Source organism: Vulpes vulpes, chromosome 1, assembly GCF_048418805.1.
Source record: "Vulpes vulpes isolate BD-2025 chromosome 1, VulVul3, whole genome shotgun sequence".
NCBI lineage: Eukaryota > Metazoa > Chordata > Mammalia > Carnivora > Canidae > Vulpes > Vulpes vulpes.
The window spans coordinates 52,019,717-52,045,435 of record NC_132780.1 but is presented as its reverse complement, the minus strand read 5'-3'; the positions used below and the strand labels follow the sequence as shown (position 1 = coordinate 52,045,435).

Genomic DNA, 25,719 nt, shown 5'->3' with positions numbered 1-25,719 from the left:
TCCAGGAAAATTGATTTTAAAAGGTGTACTTCTGGAGGGGCAGTAGACTCTCCCTAACCATCCTCCTACCACCACCACCACTACCACCACCACTGCCTCCCTGCTTCCATTTTTACTATGTATTAAAAATTAATTCATAGATTCAGAATGAATACTAGAAATAGTAAAATGAACATCATATGCATATTACACACATTTAACAATTCTTAACCACATTTTCTTTTTCTAATTGTTTTGCTGAATTTTAGAAAGTCAATTTTATATTATATAGTCACGTATATGATTTAATAGTCGAAAATTTCTTCTTTTAATGTTTCAAATTTTAATTTAAATTCCAGTTAGTGAACACATAGTGCAATACTGGTTTTAGGAGTAGAATTTAGTGACTCATCACACACACGCATGCCACACAGTGCTCACCACAGGCATCCTCTCCAATGCCCATCACCCATCCAGCCCATTCCCACCCACCTCCCCCTCCACTCAGGAGTTCCCAGTCTGCTGTCCACATTCAAGAGCCTCCAAGGGTCTGCCCCTTCTCTCATTTTTTTTTCCTTCCTCTATGTTCATCTGTCTTGCTCCTCAAACTCCACGTATGTATCTTTAAAAATTAGAACAATTTCCTACATCGTCCAAAGTAATGGTAATTACTATTACACTAGCCAAAGTAATGGTAATTCTCCTTTGTATTTATAATATCTAGTCTATAATCGTTTCTCCAATTGTAGTCTCTTGCAGCTGTTGTGCTTTTCCAACTAGGATCCAATCGAGAGCCACGCTTCGCAATATGTTGTCATGTCACAGAGTTCAAGCCTCATCTGCAACATCTAGGGATTCGGCCAAAGTCTCCAAGGGTCAGGTCCCATGGTCACGTCCCAACTCGCTGAGGAGGAAAAGCCTCTAAAATTACTTCCTGCGCTCTCAAAGTTTTATGGGAAATGTAGTCTTAAATGTCAAGAGCCTACCGCGCAGCCCTCTGGAAACGGTGTTCCCGGCGCTTTCAGCGCAGCGCGCAGTCAGCCTCGCCCCTTGTGAGCATCCTCTCTCGAGAAGGACCGGACTTCGCCTTCTTTGGGTCTCTGCGGGAGCAGAGGCCTCCCACTGGGCTGAGAGCACTGGGGTCACGGCTCCGGGAGGCCTGGGGCCTTCCAGGTCGGGTAGGTTTGTGTGTGGCGTCTGTGAGCGGCAGGTCCTGGGACTTCCCCTCCCCCGCCGCTGTGTGCTTGCGGGTTCCCGCCCGCTTCCGTGGTGCCTGGACGGGCGCAGGGTGCGGGGACTTTATAATGCGTTCCTTGAACACGAGGCTACTAACAGTAGCTTGTGGAATTGCTCTGAGAAATAAAGTGTCATCTGCAAAGCTTTTTGTCTAGCGCTTGTAGTAATGGGTGTGTAAGTTGCTATCACAAGACCCTTTGTTTCCTTTGGTATTTCATTTAAGCCTCGCAATTGCCCTTATAAATATGCCATTTTAAAAGGTGAAAGGAATTTACTGGAAGCCCAATGATATACCCCCGGGTACAAGATAGTAGGTGGGAGAGGTTGGATGTAAATACAAGTACGGTTTAGTCCCTCTATACGTTGCTCTTCCAATATCTTTCTGCCCCAAACCAAGAGTTGCAACCTTTTAGCTTTTAGCAGAATAGCCTGTCCCCAAATTTGCAGAGATATGATTGTGAAGTGAATATGGACAGAGTCTTACAATGTGGTAAATATATCCTGGGATTTGTGGATTCTTTTAAGAGCCCCTGAGACTCTTGAGCCTTCCTGCAGCATCTAAGGTATTTCCATCCTCAAAGGCACAGTCTGATAATCTAATGCAGTGCTGGCCAATAGAAAATGGAAACTAAATGTAATTTAAAATTTTTCAGTAGCAACAATAAAAAGAGGTAAAATTAATAATACTGATGTGTTTAACTCAGTATATCCAAATTGTTATTTGATTTTTGGCATTAGCCACACACACTTCAGGTGTAGTAGTTGCATGCAGCTGATGGCCACATTATTGGATAGTACATTTGTAGTAGTTGAGTCCAAAGTCAGGTATAGAGTGTTAAGTGGAGGTTTCAAATACATCAAATTTGTTTCTCAGCCCCAGATCCCAGCCCCTATGTAGTAAGGTAACTCTTTTTTTTTTTTAAAGATTTTAAATCTTTAGATTTTATTAAAATCTTATTAAAGATTTATTTATTCATAGAGACAGAGAAAGGCAGAGACACGGGCAGAGGGAGAAGCAGGCTCCATACAGGACACCCCACGTGGGACTTGATCCTGGGTCTCCAGGATCACACCCTAGGCTGCAGGAGGCGCTAAACCCCTGTGCCACCAGGGCTACCCTGTAGTAAAGTAACTCTTAAGACTGGAAAAAGAGAGCCCTAGGAACAACTGTCACTTAGAAGAACAGCTGTCCTGACAGGTTCCTCACTGGAGCTTCAGAGCAGAAGCAGAAGTTTCAAGCACGGGTCCTGATTCCCTCCACCAGAAGCAATTCTTGATCTCTGTATAGCATGAGTTAGATTTGGTGATAGCATCACATGCAGAAGCCATCACAGATGTGTGACAGTGGGCACTGGACTAGCTTGCAGAAGGTGGTGACCTGAGATTGAGAGGGATAGGTGACTGTCAGACTGTACAGGAAAAGGCACTTCACTGGATGGCTGGTAAGGACTTGATGCCCAGGGAAGGTTTAACGAGCCAGAACTGACGAAATCCTAAATAGCACCCAGTTTCTTCATTCTCCCTTCTTTCCAGATTATGAGCTGCCTTCATAGCATACCCATCACCACATGTGGCATCTAGAGTTATGCTGGTACTCCCTTTTTCCTGAGTGTAGGGAATGACAAAAGGATAGTGGAAAAAAAAAGTTTTCTGTATTAGACACTTTTGGAAGCTCAAAATATTGGGCCTGAAATGAATGGTTTTTGTAAAGACACCCAGGCAGAATCAAGAACTTAAGCACAGTGCTGTTTATTTACACAGGTCAGTACTATAAGCATCTTACTAAAAAATTTGTTTTAGAATTTGCAACCAATTTAGAAAACAAAGTTAGAAAAAATATTTCTTGCATAAAGAATCCCATCTTTATTTTGGAGTTCTCTGGGGAAGCTCTAATTCAAGGTGTAAAGACAATACAAATTTGATTAACAATCCCATCTAAATAGGTTTTAAAGCATTAGTTTAAGTGAAGGTGCAAAGCTTTACCTTTGTATACCTGAATTTGTTTAACCACTATCCTCTTGTTTTATTTTGTGTTTTTTGTTGTTCTTATTTAGAAGGGGACAGAAATTGTTAATTCATTGACTTCTGAGTTTCACAGCAGTGAAAATGCAAGGTTAAATCCACATAATCATATCGGAGATGCACATGTTCAGGTCCTACCTCTGTGTAGTCCTTCCTGTTCCTCTTAAAAATGTCAAAAGGGCATTCTTCTATAGGGAAACCTTTTTTTCCAGCTGGTGTTATGAGATTTTTAGGTAAATGAAAATAGTTGTAAGGCAGACCAGGTTTCTGATGACCCTATTTCTTTTTCCTCTTTCCCAGCTGAACCTTTTAATTTTTTTACATTCTTTGAGGAGCAGCAGAAAATGAACATAGTGCAGGTGAGTTCTTTTTTAATAACCTGTTTGTTTACGGTGGATTTTATAAGGACTTAAGTGTCCATTAACATGAAAAAGTAGAAATAGAAACAGATCAGATGCATTCAGAGATGGAAATACAGATGAATAGCAGAGTAAAGGTGGCATATGGATATGCAGGTCCTCTTACATTACAAATTTACCAAATTGGAGCTCCAAATTTATTTCTGAGTTTTGGTAGCCTTGTCAGGGTGTCAAACAGTACTGCTTTAAAGGTTGACATTAGTGAGAAGGTTAAGCAAACTGATACCACATGGAATGTTAAAACATTTATAGATTTTAAAAAATCTTCATTTTTCTAGTGGATGATTTAGTTAACTTTTCAGTAGTTACTAAAGTAATATAGAACATGGTCTCTACTTGTTCTTCAATAAAAGTAGGAGACATAATGCTAAATGTGAACTTGGTCAGTTCTGTTTTCCAGAAGAAGTTCAAATACAGGGGTTGAATTCGACATTGTTCTAATGAATCGACTGAATATCCCTTAAAATTACTCTCCATAAATATTTTGAGTACCCATGATATTCAGGTTGCTCAGCAGACAGTTTAAAATTGTGTTTTCTTTCAAACATTTCAACCTGTTGTATTCACACTTCAAACCTCTACATGATGCTTTGGTTTCTCTCCCCACTTGCCTGCCATATCTAGTGACCAGAGACTTGATTATACTCAAATCTATTGGGTCTTGTCCAATCCTTTCCTTATCTTATTTTTCTGTAGCATTTGCTTCTACTTTTCACTCTTTCTGGAAGGTTTCTTTGTTAATAATATCCATGACACCATCCATTGACTCCATCCTTCCAGGGCTTATTTCTTTATCTTCTTTCTCTTTCCTTTCATGTTCCTTATTCCCAGTTTATGATGCTGGCCCTTTAATCTGCTCTATTATTCTTGGAATGGTTTCATTCTCTTTATTTTCTTTATAAGCTTTATTGAGATTCAATTCACGTACTATGCCTTTGGCCCATTTGAAATGTAGAATTCAGTGATGTTTTAGTATACTTACAGATTTGTGCAAATATCACCACAGTCAATTTTAGAACATTTTCATCACCTTAAAAAGTAACTCCATATTTTATCCCCTCTCATCTACTCATTTCCCCAAACCCCAAGCAACCACTAATCTATTTTCTGTCTGTATAGATTTGCTAACCCTGTATTATTCCTGTATGGCAGTTCTGCCTATGGCAAATTTTGTTTTTGTTTATCTGGGAAGGTTTTAATTTTTTCTATTTTTGCTGAATATACAATTTCCTTGGTTGACAACTTTTTTCTTTCAGCACTTGTCATACATCCTTTCACTGCTTTCTGTCCTCCATGGTTTCTGATTAGTAATCTGCTTTTAATACTGTTGTACGTGATGAATCACTTCTTGCTGCTTTCAGTATTGTCTCTTTGTCTTTATTTTTTGACAATTTGATTATCATGTGTCTAAGTGTGGATCTCTTACTCCAGATTTATCCTTATTGAAGTTTATTGAGCTTCTTGGATTTGTAGATTAATGTTTATCATGAAATTTGGAGACTTCTTGGCCATTATTTCTTCAAATATTCTTTCAGACGTTATGTCTGGGACTGATGCATATGTTGGTAAGCTTGATGCTATCCCATAGTTCATTTTTTGTCATTTTTCTTTCTGTTTTTCACAGTATGTAATTTCAATGAGCATATTGTCCAGTCTGTTCATTCTTTCTTTTACCTGCTCTAATCTGCTAGAGAATCCTTCTGGTGAAATTTTGATTTAGTTATTGTATTTTTCAACTCTTGAGTTTCTATATAATTTCTATTTGTTGTTAAAATTTCTCTTTTTATTGATATTCTTTATTCAGTGAAATGTTTTTCTTTTCTTTTCCTTCAGTCTTTGGACATTGTTTTTGCTAGGTATTTGACCATATTTAATATAGCTGATTTAAGGTCATTGTTTAGTAAGTTCAATGTCTGCTTCCTTAAGAGCAATTTCTGTTGATTATACCTTTTCTGTATATGGGCCTTCCTTTGTTTCTTTCCTTGTTTACTAATTTTTTGTTGTTGTTGAAAATAGGACATTTTAAATAAAAGAATGTAGCAATTATATAATTAGAATTTCTCTCCTCCATCGGGATCATTGTTGAAATTTATTTGTTCAGTGACTTTTTAAAAAATTCTGTAGAGCCTGTGTATCTTGTATCTGAGGCGGTTGAAGTGTCTACAGAAATTTCGTTAAATGCCTAAAACGAGTAGGTCTCCCAGTCTTTGCTAAGGGGCTCTCTGCATGTCACAGAATTTTTTCAACAGTTAGATACCTTATAACTGCATTAGCCTAGACTTCTCTAATGCCACGCCTCTGGGGCATCTATAAGCGATAGCTCAGGGCCTTCTCACATTTTTCCTCAGTATGCTCACAGCCTTAAGCATATGCATAGCTCTTTGCAAGTATGAGGCCTCCTGGATTCTCAGGAATATATCAGAGCTTTTCAAAAACATTTATGGACATCTCATTATCCAGCTATTCCTTTCAAGCTTCTTGGTTAAGCCATTGTTTGCCTCAGCTGTTATCTACCACTTTGGGTAGCCAATTAATTTAAAGAAATGCCTTCAGTTTTTGATGAATGACAAGTGAGGACAATATTTTACACACTGAGCTCTGAGTTAGCTCAAATAAAGGCATCCTTATAAGTAGAGTCTTTCAGGAAACCACCAAACAGGCCAAATAATGACAATTTTTTGTGAATGAGGCTTTGATGGATCTCTAGCCTACTTTTGGTGGTGTTGTGGTGGCCATGCTGCTGGTTATCAAACTATTTTGGACTTGGAAGGAGAGGGATGAGAACAGGGTAAGTTAAAAGGTCACATTCTTACTGTGATTCACCTGTTTTGTTTTTGTTTATTTTTTACAAATGTTTTGAAGATAGCCTTTGTTAATTTTTATAACTTTTGCCAGTTTTTTTTTTAAGGATTTTATTTATTTATTGAGAGAGCAAGAGAGAGCATGAGTGAGAGGAAGGGGCAGGAAAGAAACAGGGAGAATTTCATGCAGACTCTGTGCTGAGTGTGGAGGCTGACGGGTTCAATCCCACAATCCTGAGATCATTACGCGAGCTGAAATCAAGAGTTGGACATTTAACCAACTGAGCTACCCAGGTGCCCTAATTTTTGCTAGTTTTTGCATAGTTTTTATGAAGGAGAGAATTTGCTTGGATCCTTTACTTCAGTATTTTGTCACTTGTTAGCTTATATTTTTTAATCCAAGTGATTTTATTAAGTCAGATATTAAAGAGATTGGCAAAAATGTAAGTAGTGCCACTTTTTTCTCTATTTTTTTTTTTAGTTTTGGAGAATATAATTAAATTTTCCCTTTTTTTAGATCAAAATTTTTAAGAGATATTCCTGTTCTCTTATTTATTTGTTTTAGTTACCAGCTGCTACTAAATACTGAGTTTCACATGCAGGAGGTACTCACTTAGTAATACTGAAGACATGAATGAACAAATAATTGGAAACATAACACTGGGGGGAGAAAAAAATTCTTTCTGTCCTATGATCTCTTAGTCTTCCCTTTCATTTCTACTTTTAATTATTATAAGAACATTTAACATGCAATCTACTCTCAGCACATTTTTAGGTGGAACTTAATAATTTTGCATAACTAAAACTAAATACCTGTTGAATAGCAACTCCAATTCCTCCCCAGCCCCTTTGAAGTCTTTTGTTATGGAAATTTTCCTTTTTCTCATTTTCTGAGATTCTACCATTTCCTGACTCTTACTACTTTTCAGAAAGCTTTTTCTTTGGCTTTTGTGGCCTATACTTTGTATGCCAGCCTCTTTAATATTCATGCTTCCCTAAATGCTATTTGGTGTTTTTCTTTTCTCAGTCCCATATGGGATGTATAGCATATAGCTCAAGTTGCTGTCTGCCTCTTATAATTTTAGTTAACCACCTAAATTGCTAGTAACTCCTAAGTGATCGTCTTCATCTTAGACTTCCTTTCTATATTCTAAAACCACATATATACTAATTTAAAGAATAGTTCCAGCTTTATGTTCACAGACTCTTTAGGAACAACATGAACAGGTCTGTCTCACTAAAACTTCTAACATTTCTTTTTCCTATTGTTTCCTAAATGTCGGTGTTTGGCACTAGCCTTCCAGGAGCTGCTCGTACAGTTAGACTGGGTGGTTGTATAAGAAAGTAGTTATCAAATTGGTTGCTGCTTCTGCTCTGTGACTATGCTTTATCCTTATATTCATTGCTGTTACTTCTGTGTAAATAACATTCACTTATATTGGTCTCTGTGACTCCATATTCTTGGTAAGTTGTTCTTTGCTCATCATGAGCTCTAAATTTATATATCTTTATATCTGTATTTATACCTAAATTTAATCATGTAAGACATCTCTACAGCTTGCATGTACCTTCTTTGTCTCCCATTATTTACAATGATGATGTCTAAGGAGAGAATGAACATTTTAGAATTCTCTAGAATACCCACAGTAATCTCTCAGGATGAAGAGGAAGAGTTATAGGAAATCTCTTTACATTGAAATTTTTTGTCTTAAAAAATCTATACATAAACATAGAAAATCTATTCATAAACAGATAAATGAATTGTAAGTTAAAAACCTTTTTAACTGAGTAACTCCACAGTTAAAGACAAAATTAGGTCAGAAATAGGCATCTTTGATAAGCATGTCTTTTAGAGCTTAAGAGTAAACAGGGAAAGTAGTAATTCTCAAAGATATTTTCTGAACATAATTCTGAATCTTTGAACAAAACATGTTGTTACAGGGATCCATGTCATTTGAAGATGTGATTGTGGTATTTACCCAGGATGAATGGCAGTATGTGAGCCCTGCACAAAGGACTCTGTACAGAGATGTGATGCTAGAGAACTATAGCCACCTCATCTCAGTGGGTAAGCAGACCTTATTATGTGACTTACTCTAAATTAAATTTCCTTTTTTTAAAAGTTATCAAGACACATGGATTCTTTGTAGAGATTAGTGTAATACAGGCTTTTGAGTAAGAGGTCAAAGGTACCTGAAGACTTGAGGAAACAGAAACAATGGAAAATTTCAAATGAGCACATTTATTTTGGTACTCATGCTGCTGTATCAAAAAGCCCATGGATTTGATCTATATATACTCTCAATTGTCATTTTTACAGGGTATTGCACTACCAAACCCAAGATAATCTTCAAGTTGGAGCAAGGAGAAGAGTCCTAGTCCTTAGGGGAAGAATTCCTAAACCAGAGGTACCTAGGTGGGTGAGCACTGATGGAAGGAAACACTTAGAGTAGTTAAACTTTTAGGGGAATACCTTTGAAAGTTTTGTTTGGTTCGTTGGTTCTTTTACCCTTTTAAATAGCTCTACTGAGGTACTATTTACATATCGTATAATCCACCAATGTAAAGGGTACAATTCAGTGCCTATTCATATAGTCATAGATATGACTATTTTCATCATTTCAAAAAGAAACCTCATACTCTTAGGATGCCTGGGAGGCTCAGCAGTTGAGCGTCTGCCTTCAGCTCAGGTCGTGATCCTGGGGCCCAGGATAAAGTCCCACATCAGCTCCTTTTGGGGAGCCTGCTTCTCCCTCTGCCTATGTCTCTGCCTCTCTCTCTCTCTCTTTCTCTCTCCCTCTCTCTCTCTCTCTCTCTCTGTCTCTCTCTGTATCTCTCATGAATAAATAAAATCTTTAAAAAAAAAAAAAAAAGAAATCTCATCTCATACTCTAGCTATTCCTCCCTGTCCTTCTGTCCAAGCAATCACTAATCTACTTTTTGTCTAGATGTGATTATTGCAGACATTTCATGTACCATGCAATCATACATTATATGATCTTTTTTGATTGGTTTCTTTCACATAGAATTAAAAGGTTTATATGTACTTTATTGATCCTTCCTATGGCAAAATAATGTTTCATGGTATGTTTTTGCCACATTTGTTTGCCCATTCATTCAATTTACATTTGGGATTCTGCCTTTTGGCTCTTAAATAATCTGATAGAAACATTCATTTACAAGTTTTTCATAGATGTACATTTTTGGGGGGCAGTGAGGGGACATGATGCTTTTATTTCTCTTATTGAGTTATACTTGATAGTTAAATTGCTGGGTTGTGTGGTAACTGTTTCAGGAACTTCCAGACTATTTTCCACAGTGCCTGTACTATTTTTCATTCCTAATAATAGCATATGAGGGTTCTAATTTTTCCACATCTTCATCAACACTTGTTATTATCTGACTTTTTTATTCTAGCCATCCTAGTAAATGTGAAGTGGTATATTTCTGAAATTTTGATGTGCATTTCTGTACTAGTCATTTGGCCTGGCATAATAAATACCATAGCCTGGATGGCCTAAACAACAGAAATTTATTTCAGTTCTGGAAGCTAAAAGTCCAACATCCAGGTGCCAACATAATTTCTGGTGAGGCTTCTTCCTGGCTTGCAGATGACTGCCTTCAGATTGTGTCCTCATATAACCTTTCCCCTTTGCTTTCAGGGAGAGAGAGCTTTGATGTCTCTTCCTATTATTATAAGGACACCTACCCCCTAAGAATTTGAGCTCTACCCTTATGACTTCATTTAGCCTTAATTATTTCCACAAAGGCCTTATCACCAAATATAGTTACTTGAGGATCAGAGCTTCAACGGTATGAATTTGAAGGGAGATATAATTCAGTCCCTAACAATTTACCTGATCACTGGTGATGTCAAGCATTTTTCCAAGTGCTTATTGGTATTTGTGTAAACTAGTAAACAATTGCAGAAACTTCAAAAATTATAGTTTCAATATAGTTCTTAGAGCAAAGGAGTAAAATCATCCTAAGTGTTTACTGAAAGTTCTTATTGTAAAGCTTTCAGTCAGACAACATAACATGAAGATTGACATAATTTTTAGATCAGGCATATTTCCCAGTCACTAGTTGTGAATGATATGATCATATTGTTGGCTAAAGAAGATACCCTGAAATAAGTATCTTTGAAATATTGCAGTAAAAGAATAGTAAAGTTATTAAGTAAAAAAATGAAATAATTTAGGGTTTTGTGTTATTATTCAGGTTTAGGCAGTAAGTGAATTAACTTAGGGGTGCCTAGGTGGCTCAGTCAGTTAGGTGTCTGCCTTCAGCTCAGGTCATGATCTCAGAGTCCTGGGGTTAAACTCTGTATTGGGCTCTCTAATCAGTGGGGAGTCTGCTGCTTCCTCTGCCCCACACCCCACTTGTGTTCTTTCACTCCCTCTCTCTCAAATACATAAAATTTTTAAAATAAATAGATAAATAAATAAATTCATTAACTTAAAAGAAGACCCTCTGATCAAGAGCACAGGTCAAAGTAAACCCTTAAGGATTTGAGTAACTGCACCAAGCAATATCATACCAGCTATCATAAAACACAAAATAATGGGGTTCTAAGAATTTAAAACTCACCAGGATTAGGAGATAATAGTGTACCTCATCTGATTAGAGATACTATGAACATTAAATAAGTATGTCTATATGGGATATAAATGATATTTATATTAAAGTCAACCAGGGGTGCCTGGATGGCTCAATGGGTTAAGCATCTGCCTCTGGTTCAGGTCATGATCTTGGGGTCCTGGGATCCAGTCCGTTGACAGGCTCCCTGCTCAGTGGGGAATGTGCCTCTCCCTCTGTCTGCCCCTTCCTCATGCTTGTTCTTTCCCTGGCTCTCTCAAAGAAATAAAATCTTAAAAAAAAAAAAGTGAATCATATATTTGTATGTGTATCCTAAAATCAAAGAAGCCTTTTACATTCCCATAGATTAATCATGATAGTGAAAATACAATATTACTGTAGAAAGAAAACCTCAATAAATCCAATAAATTAGAATCCCATTAGTAATGTTCTCAACATAATTTGATAAATACAGAAGTTAATGAAATAAAAAACTCTTAACATGGATATTTAAAAAATTATCTGTTTTAAAAAATAAATTTATTTTTTATTGGTGTTCAATTTGTCATCATACAGAATAACACCCAGTGCTCATCCCATCAAGTGCCTTTTCAGTGCCCACCACCCAATCACCCCCACCCCCCACCCACCTCCCCTTCCACCACCCCTAGTTCGTTTCCCAGAGTTAGGAGTCTCTCATGTTCTGTCTCCCTTTCTGATATTTCCCACACATTTCTTCTCCCTTCCCTTATATTCCCTTTCACTATTATTTATATTCCCCCAATGAATGAGAACATATAATGTTTGTCCTTCTCCGATTGTCTTTCTTCACTCAGCATAATATGCTGATAACATATTAATATAAATATTAATTCTTCCATCAATGAGCATGGAATGCTTTTCCATCTTTCTGTCTTCCTCAATTTCTTTTTTTTTTTTAAAGATTTATTTATTCATGAGACACATAGAGAGAGAGAGAGGAGGGAGCACGATGTGGACTCAATCCCGGGACTCCAGGATCACACCCTGGGCTGAAGGTGGCGATAAACTGCTGAGCCACCTGGGCTGCCCCTCAATTCCTTTCAGAAATATTCTGTAGTTTTTAGGGTATAAATCCTTTACCTCTTTGGTTATGTTTATTTGTAGGTATCTTATGCTTTTTTATGCAATTGTTAATGGAATTGATTCCTTAATCTCTTTCTTCAGTCTCATTGTTAGTCTACAGAAATGCCACTTATACCTGTGCATTGATTTGTATCCTGACACATTGCCAAATTGCTGTGGGAGTTCTACCAGTCTTGGGGTGGAGTCTTTGCATTTTCTATATACAGTATCATATCATCTGTGAAGAGGGAGAGATGGACTTCTTTGCCAATTTGAATGTGTTTTATTTCTTTTTGTTGTCTGATTGCTGAGGCTAGGACTTCTAGCAGTATGTTGAATAACAGTGGTGAGAGTGAACATCCCTGTTGTGTTCCTGATCTTAGGGGAAAGGCTTTCAGTTTTACACCATTGAGAATGGTATTACCTGTGGGCTTTTCATAGATGGCTTTTAAAATGCTGAGGAATGTACCCTCTATACCTACACTCTGAAGAGTTTTGATCAGGAATGGATGCTATATTTTGTCAAATGCTTTCTCTGCATCTACTGAGAGGATTATGTGGTTCTTGTTTTTTCTCTTGTTGATGTGATCTATAACGTTGATTCTTTTATGAGGGTTGAACCAACCTTGCATCCCGGGGATAAATCCCACTTGGTCATAGTGAATGATCCTCTTAATATATTGTTGGATCCTATAGCTAATATCTTGTTGAGAATTTTTGCATCTGTGTTCATCAGGGATATTGGTCTATAATTCTCCTTTTTGGTGGGGTCTTTGTCTGGTTTTGGAATCAAGGTAATGCTGGCCTCATAAAACAAGTTTGGAAGTATTCCCTCCCTTTCTATCCTTCAGAACAGCTTTAGTAGAATAGGTGTTATTTCTTCTTTAAACATTTGATAGAATTCCCCTGAGAAGCCTCTGGACTGGCCCTGGACTTTTGTGTCGTGATGACTGCTTCAGTTTCCTCACTGTTTATTGGCCTGTTCAGGTTTTCTGTTTCCTCCTGTTCCAGTTTTGGTAATTTGTGCATTTCCAGAAATGCATCCATTTCTTGTAGATTGCTCAGTTTGTTGGCATATAGCTGCTCATAATACATTTTTAAATTAGTTTGTGTTTTCTTGGTATTGGTTGTGATCTCTCCTGTTTCATACATGATTTTATTAATTTTAGTCTTTTTTCTTTTTAATAAAGCTGGCTAGGGGTTTATCTATCTTATGAATTCTTTCAAAAAATCAACTCCTGGTTCTGTTTATCTGTTCTACAGTTCTTGTGGTCTCTATGTCATTGAGTTCTGCTTGAATCTTTATTATATCCCTTTTTCTGCTTCCTGTAGGTTTTACTTGCTGTTCTTTCTCCAGTTTTTTTAGGTGTGAGGTTAGCTTTGGGTATTTGAGTTTTTCCCAGTTTTTTGAGGGAGGTTTGTATTGCTGTGTATTTCCCTCCTAGGACTGCTTTTCCTGTATCCAAAAGATTTTGAATGCTTATATCTTCATTGTCATTGGTTTCTATGAATCTTTTTAATTCTTCTCTAATTTCCTGGTTGACCTATTCATCTTTTAGTAGGATGGTCTTTAACCTCCACGTGTTTGAGTTTCTTCCAAATTTCCTCTTGGGATTGAATTCTGGTGTCAAATCATTGTGGTCTGAAAATATATAGGGGTTAATCCTAATCTTTTGGTATCAGTTGAGACCTGATTTGTGATCCAGTATGTGGTCTATTCTAGAGAAAGTTCCATGTGCACTTGAGAAGACTGTGTATTCAGTTGCATTTGGGTGGAAAGTTCTGTGAAATCCATCTGGTCCAGTGTATCATTTAAAGCCTTTGTTTCTTTGGTGATGTTGTGCTTAGAATATCTGTCATTTGCAGAAAGTGCTGTGTTGAAACCTCCTTCTATTAGTGTATTATTACTAAGTATCTCTTTACTTAGGTTATTAATTGATTGATATACTTGGAAGCTCCCACATTAGGGACATAAATATTAATGATTGTTAGGTCTTCTTGTTGGACAGATTTTCTAAGTATGATATAGTGTCCCTTTTCATCCTTACTACAGTCTTTGGGATAAACCTTAATTTATCTGATACGAGAATGGCTACTACAGCTTCCTTTTGAGGTCCATTTGAATAGTAAATCATTTTCCACTCCTTCATTTTCAGGCTGTAGGTGTCCTTGGGTATAAAATGAGTCTCTTGTAGACAGCAAATAGATCAGTCTTGCTTTTTTATCCAGCCCGAAACCCTGCGTCTTTTGATGAGATCATTTAGCCCATTCACGTTCACAGTTACTATTGAAAAATATGAATTTTGTGTCATCATAATACCTATTCAGTCCTGTTTTGTTTATTTCATGGGTTCCCTCTTTCTTTTACAGAGTCCCCCTTAATATTTCTTGCAGAGCTGGTTTGGTGGTCACATATTCTTTCAGTTTCTGCTTATCTTGGAAGCTCATTATCTCTTCTTTCATTCTGAATGATAGCCTTGTTGGATAAAGTATTCTTGGCTGTGTGTTCTTTCTATTTAGTACCCTGACTATATCCTGCCAACCTTTTCTGGCCTGCCAGGTCTCTGTGGAGAGGTCTGCTGTTAATCTGATACTTCTCCCCATATAAGTTAATCTCTTTTCTCTCGCTGCCTTAAAGATTTTCTGTTTATCTTTGGAATTTGCACGTGTCACTGTTAAATGTCGAGGTTTCAACAGTTTTTATTGATTTTGAGGGCAACCTATGTACCTTCTGGATCTGAATGCCTGTTTCCCTCCCCAAATTAGGGAAGTTCTCAGCTATGATTTGTTCAGATATACTTTGTAGCCCACTCTCCTTCTCAGACTCTTCTGGAATCCCAATTATATGTAGATTCTTCCTTCTGAGGCTATCATTTATTTCCCTTAACCTTTCGTCATGGTCTCTTCATTGTTTTCTCTTTTTTCCTCAGCTTCCTTTCTTACCATCAACTTTTCTATGTTAATCACTCTTTCTTCCACCTCATTAACCCTAGTCATTAGGACATCCACTTTGGATTGTATCTCATTTCATTTGCTTTTAATTTTGCCCTTCTTAGATCTCCATTCTGCAGTAACAAAGCCTGTAGAGTCTTTTGTGCTTTTTTCCAGAGCCAACAGTAGCTTTATAATTGTGCTTCTGAATTGGCTTTCTGACATCGAATTGAAATCCTTATTCTGTAACTTTGTGACAGAGAGTATTGTTTCTGATTCTTTGTTTTGTGGTGAATTTTTCCTTCTAGTCATTTTGTTCAGTTGCAGAGTGGCTGTATGAGCAGGCTGTGTCAAAAATATCAACCACAACCTAAGTAAATTCCACCCTAGATGACTCTAACAAGGTCAGAGACCAGAAAATGAAAAAGAAGATCTGAACAAAATTAAACAAAAGGACACTAATGTGAAAAAAAAATTTTAAAACGAAGTAATAAAAAATAAAAAAGGCAAAAAGCCCCAAAGAAGAAGAAAAAAGAAAAAGAAAAAAGGAAAAAGAGAAAAAAGAAAATCAAGGGCTGGACTACGGGGGAATGGTGGTGGTGAAGAAGTGGCAGTGGAGATAGAATGTAGTCTACCTGAGGTATCCTAGAGGGCGATTCTCTTGGTTCTGAGTATATTTTGTTCCTTACGTTAGAAGATGCTCAGTCCCAAATTTATATAAACCAGCAATACTTGTATAGAAAGCTCCAACATTAACCACCAAAACATAAACGAGTAAAAATAGGGGGGCAAAATGGGAATCAAGGGAGAATATAATCTTACAGAATGAACCCAGCATGGTGTTCCATTTGGTTCTAGGTGCATGCCAGTCATGTTTTAGAAGGTATTAACTTCTACCATTGTAGAAGAAAATGAGGCCGAGAACAGAAAACACAAAACAAAAACCCATATTTCATATATCTCCCCAAATTAAATTGAATATGTTGAAGGGAATCCAGAAGATACAGAAATGTATCTAAGACATGTAATTGTAGAAATGTGAAAGTCAAAAAGGAAGAAACTACAATTTAGAGCTGGTACAAAATTGTGGCTAAGATGGGAAAAGAGAAAAAATATTGGAAATGTTTAGTGTGATATAAAATCGAGTTGTAATGGAAAAAGGAAAAAAAATAATTAAAAAAAGTGGTGGTTGAACCCTCCAGTTCTATATACTATTTTCCTTCTATTTCTCCTTCATTCTTGGAGCTTCCCAGGACTGCTTGGTCAAGAACTCTTACTCTGTTATTCCAGCTGATCTTCTGGTGGAGGGGCCTGCTGTGCTGATTCTCAGTTGTGTGTGCCTGGAGGGAGCTGCCCTGCCCCCTGCCAGGTGCCAGGCTCAGTGGGAGCTGTTTACCCCGAGAGGCCTCTGTTCCCTGGCATCCCTGCCTCTCTCAGGCACACAGTGAAACAAGGGGGAACAACAACAATTCTGTTGTGGCCAGATCTCTAGTCTGGAGTTAGCTCCCTGCTAGTAACTAATGCAGCCTCCGAGTCTGCACTGATGTAGATGCTCCTGGGGGCCAGCGTGAGTGCACTAATCTGCACAGCTTGAGGGCGCTCAGCAGCAGGAGAGTTCTCACTGTCCTGCGCCTTCCCTGCTTCCTCCTGTCCCAGGGAGAACACAGGATCGTGGGCTTTGTCTGTTTTGGCACCCTGGGATCCAGGGTCTTCTGCTGCTTGAACTGCGCTCCTGTGGACCGCCTCCCTTGGTGGCAATGGGACACAGCCATGTCTGTCCAGAGCCGGCCTGCCTAACCGACTGGCTTTTCCCAAATGCCCTTTACAGATATCGGCCCAGAGTTTGTGCTGAGCATTCCCTCAGGCGCACTTCCTCTAACTGTGACTCTAGGAATCTTGAGGCTTCATTGTCCTTCCTGAGGTTCTGCCCGATTTCCTTGCTAAGCACTTTTCCATCCGGGAAAACTCCAGTGCAGATTTTTGAAGTTCCCACTTCTCCAGCTCTGGGCTTTCCTGTCCCAGAGCCTCTCACTTTAGCCCAGCTCCTCATGGGGCCCCTCCCCCACATTATTCTTTTTTATTTACTTATTTTTTTTCCACCTTCCTACCTTGCTAGAAGCGAAAACCCTTCTCTCTGTAGCATTCCAGTCATTCTCTCTCTAAATCTCAGGTCGAATTCGTAGGTGTTCAGGATGTTCTAAAAGTTATCTAGGTAAGTTGGTGAGATCAGGTGGTTGAGGACTCCTACTCTTCTGCCATCTTAGGTCTGTAGAGATATTGATCTTGTATTTTCTAGAAGAGGTGATGTAAATTTGATTTTCTTTCTTTCTTTCTTTCTTTCTTTCTTTCTTTCGAGATATTGATCTTGTATTTTCTAGAAGAGGTGATGTAAATTTGATTTTCTTTCTTTCTTTTTCTTTCTTTCAAGATTTTATTTTATTTATTCATGAGAGACACAGAGAGAGGGAGGCAGAGACACAAGCAGAGGGACAAGCAGGCTCCATGCAGGGAACCTGATGTGGGACTCGATCCTGGGACTCCAGGATCATGATCCAAGCTGAAGTCAGATGCTTAACCGCTGGGCCACCCAGGCATCCCCATCTCACAAATTTCTATATATTCTAAACATTTTTTGTTTTCATTCAATTCTAAATATCTTATTTTCCTATGAAATTTTCTCTTTGTCCGATGGGTTAATTATATTAATTTACAAATAGGTTGTGTTTTTCCAGGTAACTTTGTGTTATTGATTTCTGGTATAATTTTGATGGCCTGAGATTACACTTTATATGATTTCTGTTCTTTTACATTTGTAAAGATTTTTCTTGCAGTATAGAATGCCGTCTTCCATGATGAATGTTTCGTGTGCATTTGAGAATAATATAAATTAAACTGATTTTTTAAATATATTGCATTCTTGGGTTTTGAGAGCATCATTATTCCAGATGCTTTCTATTCCTTCTAGCTATGATATTGTAGTATTCCTGCCTCTTTTCCCTTCTTTCCATCCCCTACCTGCTGTGTTGCCATAAACACCCTAAGACAACAGATTTATTGCTTTTGCTATTGCAGATTCCATAGAGTAGGTAGGAATGTAGTTCCAGGAAGAATTTTGGTAGTGATTGCTGTTACCATCCCTGAATGTCCTATAAATAGAACTTTCTTAGGATTCTTCATGATCTTTCAAGTGAGCTCTTAGTTTTGGCTCATAAAAATTTTGTAAGAGTGTCCAGTCCATAAAGGACCTGTCACAGTGGAACTTTCATTCCCTGCTAAACCTGGCTGAACCACAGGGGAATGTTCCATTTTTGTTTAGCTTGAGCAGGGTGGATATTGTCAAAAATATTTTCTGTTCTGTTAGATCACCTTTGTTTCATTTCAGCCATTTGGCAATCAAGAACACACTTTTCTTGTAGCTCTTTTTGTGTATATTGTTAACTTTGGATTGTAGGTTTTTATGACACTCTAGTACCCCACATGAGATATCTGGGAAACAGAACAGCCTTGGAATCCTCTGCTACATCATTTCTTGAGTCCCAAAGTTTACTTTCCATTTTGTAGCATCTTACTTATTTACTATTGATATATTGATTTTTCAGGGATTTGTTAATTGTAAGCAGGAGAACTTGGGAAGAAAGGAGCTACTCAATTTTGGCCATACTACCTGTTTTCTTTAAACAACGTGGAAGAGAAAAAATAAAAAGAGAGAGTATACCTTTTTCCCTATGTATGTGTATTATTGAACTTTGGAAATATGACTTGTAACAGAATACAATATGTAACAAACATACGGCTATAAGTTCCTCTCCATAAGGAATATAAAAGGTAAAGATGTTTTCAATTTTTCTCATTTTAGGATATTTTAGTGTTGATATTCACATTGAGGGGAATCAAAGAAAAGAAGAGAAACCTCTGTGGCAAGTAATACTCACTGATAACAAAACATTGAATAAAGGGCAGAAAGTTTTAGGAAAACCATTTAATCTGGACATAACTCCAAATTCTTCTGAAAAACTGCCCTGTAGATCTGACTCATGTAGAATGAATTTGCCAGTTGTTTCTGAATTAATTGTTTGTGATCGAAACTATTTGAGAAAGAAGGCTGATTGCATGAATGTATGCGCAAAGTTGCAGTTTGATATGAAGCATGAGAAAACGCATGTTGGAGAGAAGTCATATAGGTATAATAAAATCATGAAAGCTTTCAGTTATAGGAAAGATCATCAGAAACTTCAATCCCTGGAGAAATCTTTTGAATATGATGAATTTGGGAAAGTTTTATATGATAAGACTGTCTGTGTTATAGGAGGGGAATCCTATAAGGATGATGAATTTAGGAAAAACTGTGATAAAGCAACTTTATTTAAGTATGTGAGAACTGGCGTAAGAGGGAAATGCTTTGATCTGAATAAATGTGGGAAATCCTGTGACAGAACCACCACTGTGAAATACAGTAAGGTTCACATGGCTGTGACACACTCAGAATGTGATGAAAATGAGAATAACTTCAGCAGGATCTTATCTCTTATTCAATCTCAGAGAACTGTTAAAGAACAGGGTGCTTTTGCAAGCAATAAATGTCACGAAAGTTTGAGCCAGAGCTCAACCTGTGTAGTACGAAAAAAGACACAAACTAGAGAAGAATTTTGTACATATAATAGATGTATAAATGCTTTCTACCAGAAATTAGACCTTATAGTATGTTCGAGAACTCACACAGAAGCAGAACTCTACCAGTGTGGTAAATATGGGAGGTCCTTTCATCAAAATTCAGCCCTCAGTGTACATGAGCAAAGTGAAACTGGAGAGAAGTCATTTGAATGTCATGAATGCAGGAAATCCTTTTACCAGAAAGCAGAACTCATTCATCATCAGAGGAACCATTCGGGAGAGAAACCTGAGGAATGTGGAGAATCTTTTTGTTCAAATTCACACCTTATTCATTATCCTGGAACTGATATGACAGACGGTCTCTATGAATGTAATAAATATGGAAAAACTTTCTGTCAGAAGTCAAACCTCTGTGAAAATCTAACAATTCACACAAAGGAGAAATCTTATGAAAACAGTGGATGTGGGAAATCTTACAAGTCTGCTCTCAGAGTACACCAAAGAACACACACAGTAAGGAAACCCTGTCAAAGTAATGTATATGGGAAAACATTCTTCAAGATGGTAAATCTAAAAGAACATCAGAGAATTCACACAGGGGAGAAATCCTACAAATGTTTTGAATGTCGGAAAACTTTCTCTAAGATATTACATTTCAGAACACATCAGAGAATTCACACAGGTGAAAAACCCTACAAGTGTATTAAACGTGGGAAAACTTTCTCTCACAAGACACACCTTTGTGCACACCAGAAAATTCATATGGGGGAGAAACCCTATAAATGTAATGGATGTGGGAAAACTTTTGCTGATAATTCAAACCTCAGAGCACATCAAAGAATTCACACAGGGGAGAAACCCTATGAGTGTAATAAATGTGGGAGGTCTTTTGCCCATCTATCTGTTCTCAAAGCACATCAGAAAATTCATACACGTGAGAAAACCTATGAGTGTAATGACTGTGGGAGATCTTTTGTTCATAATTCAGCCCTTAGAGCACATCAGAGAATGCACACAGGAGAGAAATCCTATGAATGTAGTGACTGTAAAAAAGTGTTTGCCCATAATTCAGCTCTCAGAGTACATCAGAGAATTCATACAGGGGAGAAACCATATGAGTGTAATGAATGTGCAAAAATGTTTGCCCATTATTCAGCACTCAGAGCACATCAAAAAATTCACACAGGGGAGAAACTCTATGAGTGTAATGAATGTGGGAAGACTTTTTCACAGAATACACATCTCAGAACACACCAGAGAATTCACACAGGTGAGAAACCTTATAAATGTGGTGAGTGTGGGAAAACCTTCTCTCAGAAATCATACCTTAGAGGACATGAAAGAATTCACAAAGGGGAAAAACCTTATAAATGTAATGAATGTGGGAAATCTTTTGTCTGTAAGGCAGCCCTCATAGTCCGTCAAAGAATTCACACAGGAGAGAAACCCTATGAATGTAATGAATGTGGGAAAACTTTCTCCCAAAGGACACACCTCTGTGTACATCAGAGAATTCACACAGGGGAGAAACCTTATGAATGCAAGGAATGTGGGAAAGCTTTTGCTGATAATTCAGCCCTCAGGGCACATCAGAGAATTCACACAGGAGAGAAACCCTATGAGTGTAATGAATGTGGGAAAACTTTCTCCAAGGCATCACACCTCCAGGAGCATCTGAGGACTCCAACAGGGGAGAAACCCTATGTAATGAATGAATGTAATGAATGTGGAAAAATTTTCTCCCAGAAATCATATGTTACTGCACATCAGAGAATTCATACAGGGGAGAAACCCTATGAATGTAATATATGCGGGAAACCTTTTGCCCATAATTCAACCCTCAGAGTACATCAGAGAACTCACACAGGCATAAAATCCTATGAATGTAATGCATGTGGGAAGAGTTTCTCCCAGAAGTCACATCTAAGTGCACACCAGAGAATTCATACAGGGGAGAAACCCTATGAGTGTAATGAATGTGGGAAAGCTTTTGCACAAAATTCAACTCTCAGAGTACACCAGAGAATTCACACAGGAGAGAAACCCTATGAATGTAATGAATGCAGGAAAACTTTTGTTCGTAAGGCAGCTCTTAGACTACATCATACCAGAATCCACACCAGAGAGGAAAGCCTTGATTGTGGTGAATTTGGGAAGTCCTAAAGGGACTCCTACCTTAATTGATAACACACAGTAAAAAAGCTCATATCACGTACATTGGCAGATTTTTTCACTTAAATATTTCCTCTTCCAGTGATTTCCTAGTCTATTATTCATTTAAGTCACTGGTCATGGAATATGATGCTATTACATTTAAGCTAAGTTTAGCCTTTAAAAATCACCTTACATTCTTTCTGTCCTATGTTATGTTGGAATAGAGGGATTTCTAGCACCTAGACTTGGGTGCTCTGTATTAAGCATGTTAGAGCATAAGGTGAAAGAAGCTGAAATATGAATAACTGGGTGAAACAATTCTCTAACAGATCTTCATGGGTTGGCTTTAAAAAATGTACTGTTGAGCTCTTAAAGATTTTGTTCTGTCAGTTAAATTCACATAGCTTAATTAACTCTGTTATAGTGGGACAAAACCCTATGAATATAATGTCAGAAGACCTATAAAATTCAGCCTGTCACTGTGCATCAGAGACTTCACATGAGGCAGAAAACTGTCAATATCCTCCCTGATCAGAAGTCTTCATTAGAAACTAGAGTAATCTCAGGGAAAAAAACACAAAAGCCTTTGCTACATATTAATCATCAAATAAGGGCAGCCCCGGTGGCTTAGTGGCTTAGCGCCACCTTCAGCCCAGGGCGTGATCCTGGAGACTCAGGATCCAGTCCCATGTCAGGCTCCCTGCATGGAGCCTGCTTCTCCGTCTGCCTGTGTCTCTGCCTCTCTCTCTCTCTGTCTCTAAAAAACAAATTAAAAAAAAATCTTAAAATCATCAAATAAGATTTGACCAAAGTCTTATATTTTAATAAATCGTATTTTTAAATTTTGAAAGTTTGCTTCAGATAATTTTTTTCCTAAGGAAACGTATCAGTTTCAGAATTGAGGATAAAATCTTCACCTAGAATTGTACCTAAATTTGTGGTTCATATGTAACATCAAGTTTTATAGAAAAAATACAGTAAAATATTCTCCTACACACACACCCACTGTGAAATGTGAAGTTTTATAGATGGAGGAAGTTAACAAATTCTGTGAACAATACCAATACATGTTTGTGGCTAGTCTCTGAGTTACGTGGTACATCTCTATCAGTTTATGTAACAATTCATTACCACTGACTAGTTCTAGTAGAAGGCAGCAGTCAAACCTGCTCTCGACCCTGTCCATTTTTGTTTTTTGAGTTCCAGTTTATGTTCTTCTGTTGGCTTCTCTCAGCTTGATGCTGTTGATGCAATGAAATTTTGACATGCCCTGTTTTTCTAGGGCATTAGAGATCTATGAGATTTCCTAAGTATCCTTGTGTATATGTATCTGTGGGTATGCGGGTGGGCTGAATGATTCTTAAATGTTTATTTGGCTTTCGTTGTATCTACTAGTGGTTTATTTTGTACTGTGTAATTATAAAGGACATCATAGCCATGTAGTCTAAGCGTCTTGTACAGGATCTTTTTCCAACCTCATAATGTGTGCTCACACTGCAGCATTGCAAACCATTATTATTTTTATTCTGTTTGGACAGCAGTTTTTGGAATTGGAATGAAAAAGTCTCCTTTCATGTCATAAGTACCACACTGGTATTGAAAGGCAGACTAACTTTTGAGAAAACGATTTAGTATTGTATAGTCTTAGTCAAGAACATATTGGTCTGTCTGTCATCATTTGAGGCTGCATGGCTTAGCATAGAGAAGAAAGTAAATGCAGCCCACATTTTTAAAAAGCTGGACCACAAAATGTCTTTCAACTCTGGGCACATTGCATTCTGAGGTGTGATCTGGTAGATTGAGCATGAAGACAATAAGTCAATTGATTCCCTGAGTTCTATTCCCAATTCTCTGCTGATATCATGTGAGGAATATGATGGCATATGATGGGAGAATAGGTATTTCTTTTACACTAGGTTGTTGCCACTTAGCAGCATCACTGCTAAAGAAAAGAACCTGTAGTGAGAGCTCACCATTGGATGAAGGCTGTACCTTCATATCATACCACCAGGGCTAGTAGACCAGCCCCTGAATCAGCACTCTTTGTAGCAAGGAGGTTCCTTCCAGCAGATAATAAAGTGTGCACCACCACCTCTGACACCTTGATACCACTGAGCTTAGTGCACAATGTTCAAAAGGAAACATTTTTTTCTGCCTGCCTGATTTTTCAGAAAACTATAGTATGAAAAGGAAATTATCAAACCCAGAGTACTTTCAAAAAATTAACTTCAATTTACAATAGTTTTAGGTTTAAATAAAAATTACCAACACAAGTTCTTATAGACTCACCCAGTTCCTCTTACGAACATCTTACTGTGGTATATTTGTCTTACTTAAGTAATGACACTGATACATTATTAAGTAAACATTTTTCAGATCACACTGGTTTTTCCCTAATTTAAAATATATATATTTTATTAGAGAGAGGGAGGGAGGAGAGAGAATCTGAAGCAGACTCCATACTGAGTGCAGACCTCAACACTGGGCTCAATCCCATGAATGTGAGATCAAGACTTGAGCTGAAACCAGGAGTCCAATGCTTAACCCAGTGAACCACCCAGTTGCACCTTTCCCTATTATTTTTTTGTATTTCAAGATCCCATCCAGGACACCACATTACATCTAATAGTCATGTCTCCTTATCTTTTACTGGTCTGTAACAACTTCTTAAATCTTCCATATTTCAGTTTCCTTGACAGTTTTGAGGAGTACTTGTCAAGAATTTTATAGAATACCCCTCAATTTAGGTTTATATATGTTTTATGTATACACACACACACACACACACACACATATATTTAATGATTGCACTGGCATTACAAATTTGTTTTGTTTTTGTTTTGTAGGAAGACCACAGAAATAAAATGCTATTCTCATCATATTAATGGTATATGCTGTCAACATGAAAAATTTAGGTTTGTATCCCTCAAAAGCATGAGTAGGTGAGCAGTATGCTACTGGTAATAATTTATTTTATAAGTTACCACACTATACATAAGCTAAGAATCCTTTTTATATGTTTCTGATATTAATGTTGGAAAAAGTATAAATGCAGATAGGTTAAAAATAATAACACCTAGAATTTAGAAACTTCACACAGATCCAGTAGGTAGTCCAAAATTTTTGTTTTTAATGTTTATTGGAATATTAATGAATCATTGTCCTTTGCCCCCAAGGATTTAGCTTCAGAATTTTATCTTCATACTTCATCATTATAGTGGTTCCCAATTCTTCTATTCCATTTAATTCCTAGAGTTTGGACTTTGAGTAATAAAAGGACTGAAAGTAAATTTGTTTGCATTTCATGAGCTAATAAACCTAGATTGTTATGTTAACCCAGATAACAATAGGAGATATGAAGAATGACCAGCCATCATAACTAAAATCTATGATAATAGGAGAAATAAGTAAAACTTTAAAAGGTTATATAAGGTAATATAATATATAAGGTAATATTAAAAAGCTAAGTGTAAAGGGTTTTTAAAAAACATTGATAAATTGAATGGTACTAGTCAGAAGACTTAAAAGGGGTGGGTATGTTACCATTAGAAAGCTAAGTTTAGACATACAAGCTAGATCCATAGGTAAATGACATAGATATATAAAGATGTAGGGGCAGACGGTCACTCCCAGATAATACCTTAATAGCTAAACTATGGAAGGATTATAAGGAAGCAAGTTACTAGTGAAGCAAGACACATGGGCATGTTATTGCACACATACAATCCATATTGTCAGAGATCAGTGCAAGTGAAAATCTAATAGGAACTCTTATAACAACAGCACTTCTGGGAGAGAACTATTGATTGGAGTCCATGTAGAAAACAGTTTTGTTGATAAACATGTTCTCAAACAGAGGCATATACCTCTGATAAAAGATAATG

General features: G+C 37.4%; 1 protein-coding gene across 1 annotated transcript; it reads left to right on the top strand.

Moving 5' to 3' along the window:
• Positions 1-886: 886 nt before the first annotated feature.
• On the top strand, positions 887-23,273 carry ZNF658 (zinc finger protein 658). Its single transcript, XM_025989247.2, is given in 5 exon segments — positions 887-1,157; positions 3,538-3,596; positions 8,399-8,525; positions 8,778-8,873; positions 18,927-23,273. Coding segments are annotated over 5 exon segments (3,426 nt in total). The 5' UTR covers positions 887-931; the 3' UTR covers positions 21,845-23,273.
• The last annotated feature ends 2,446 nt before the right edge of the window (positions 23,274-25,719 follow it).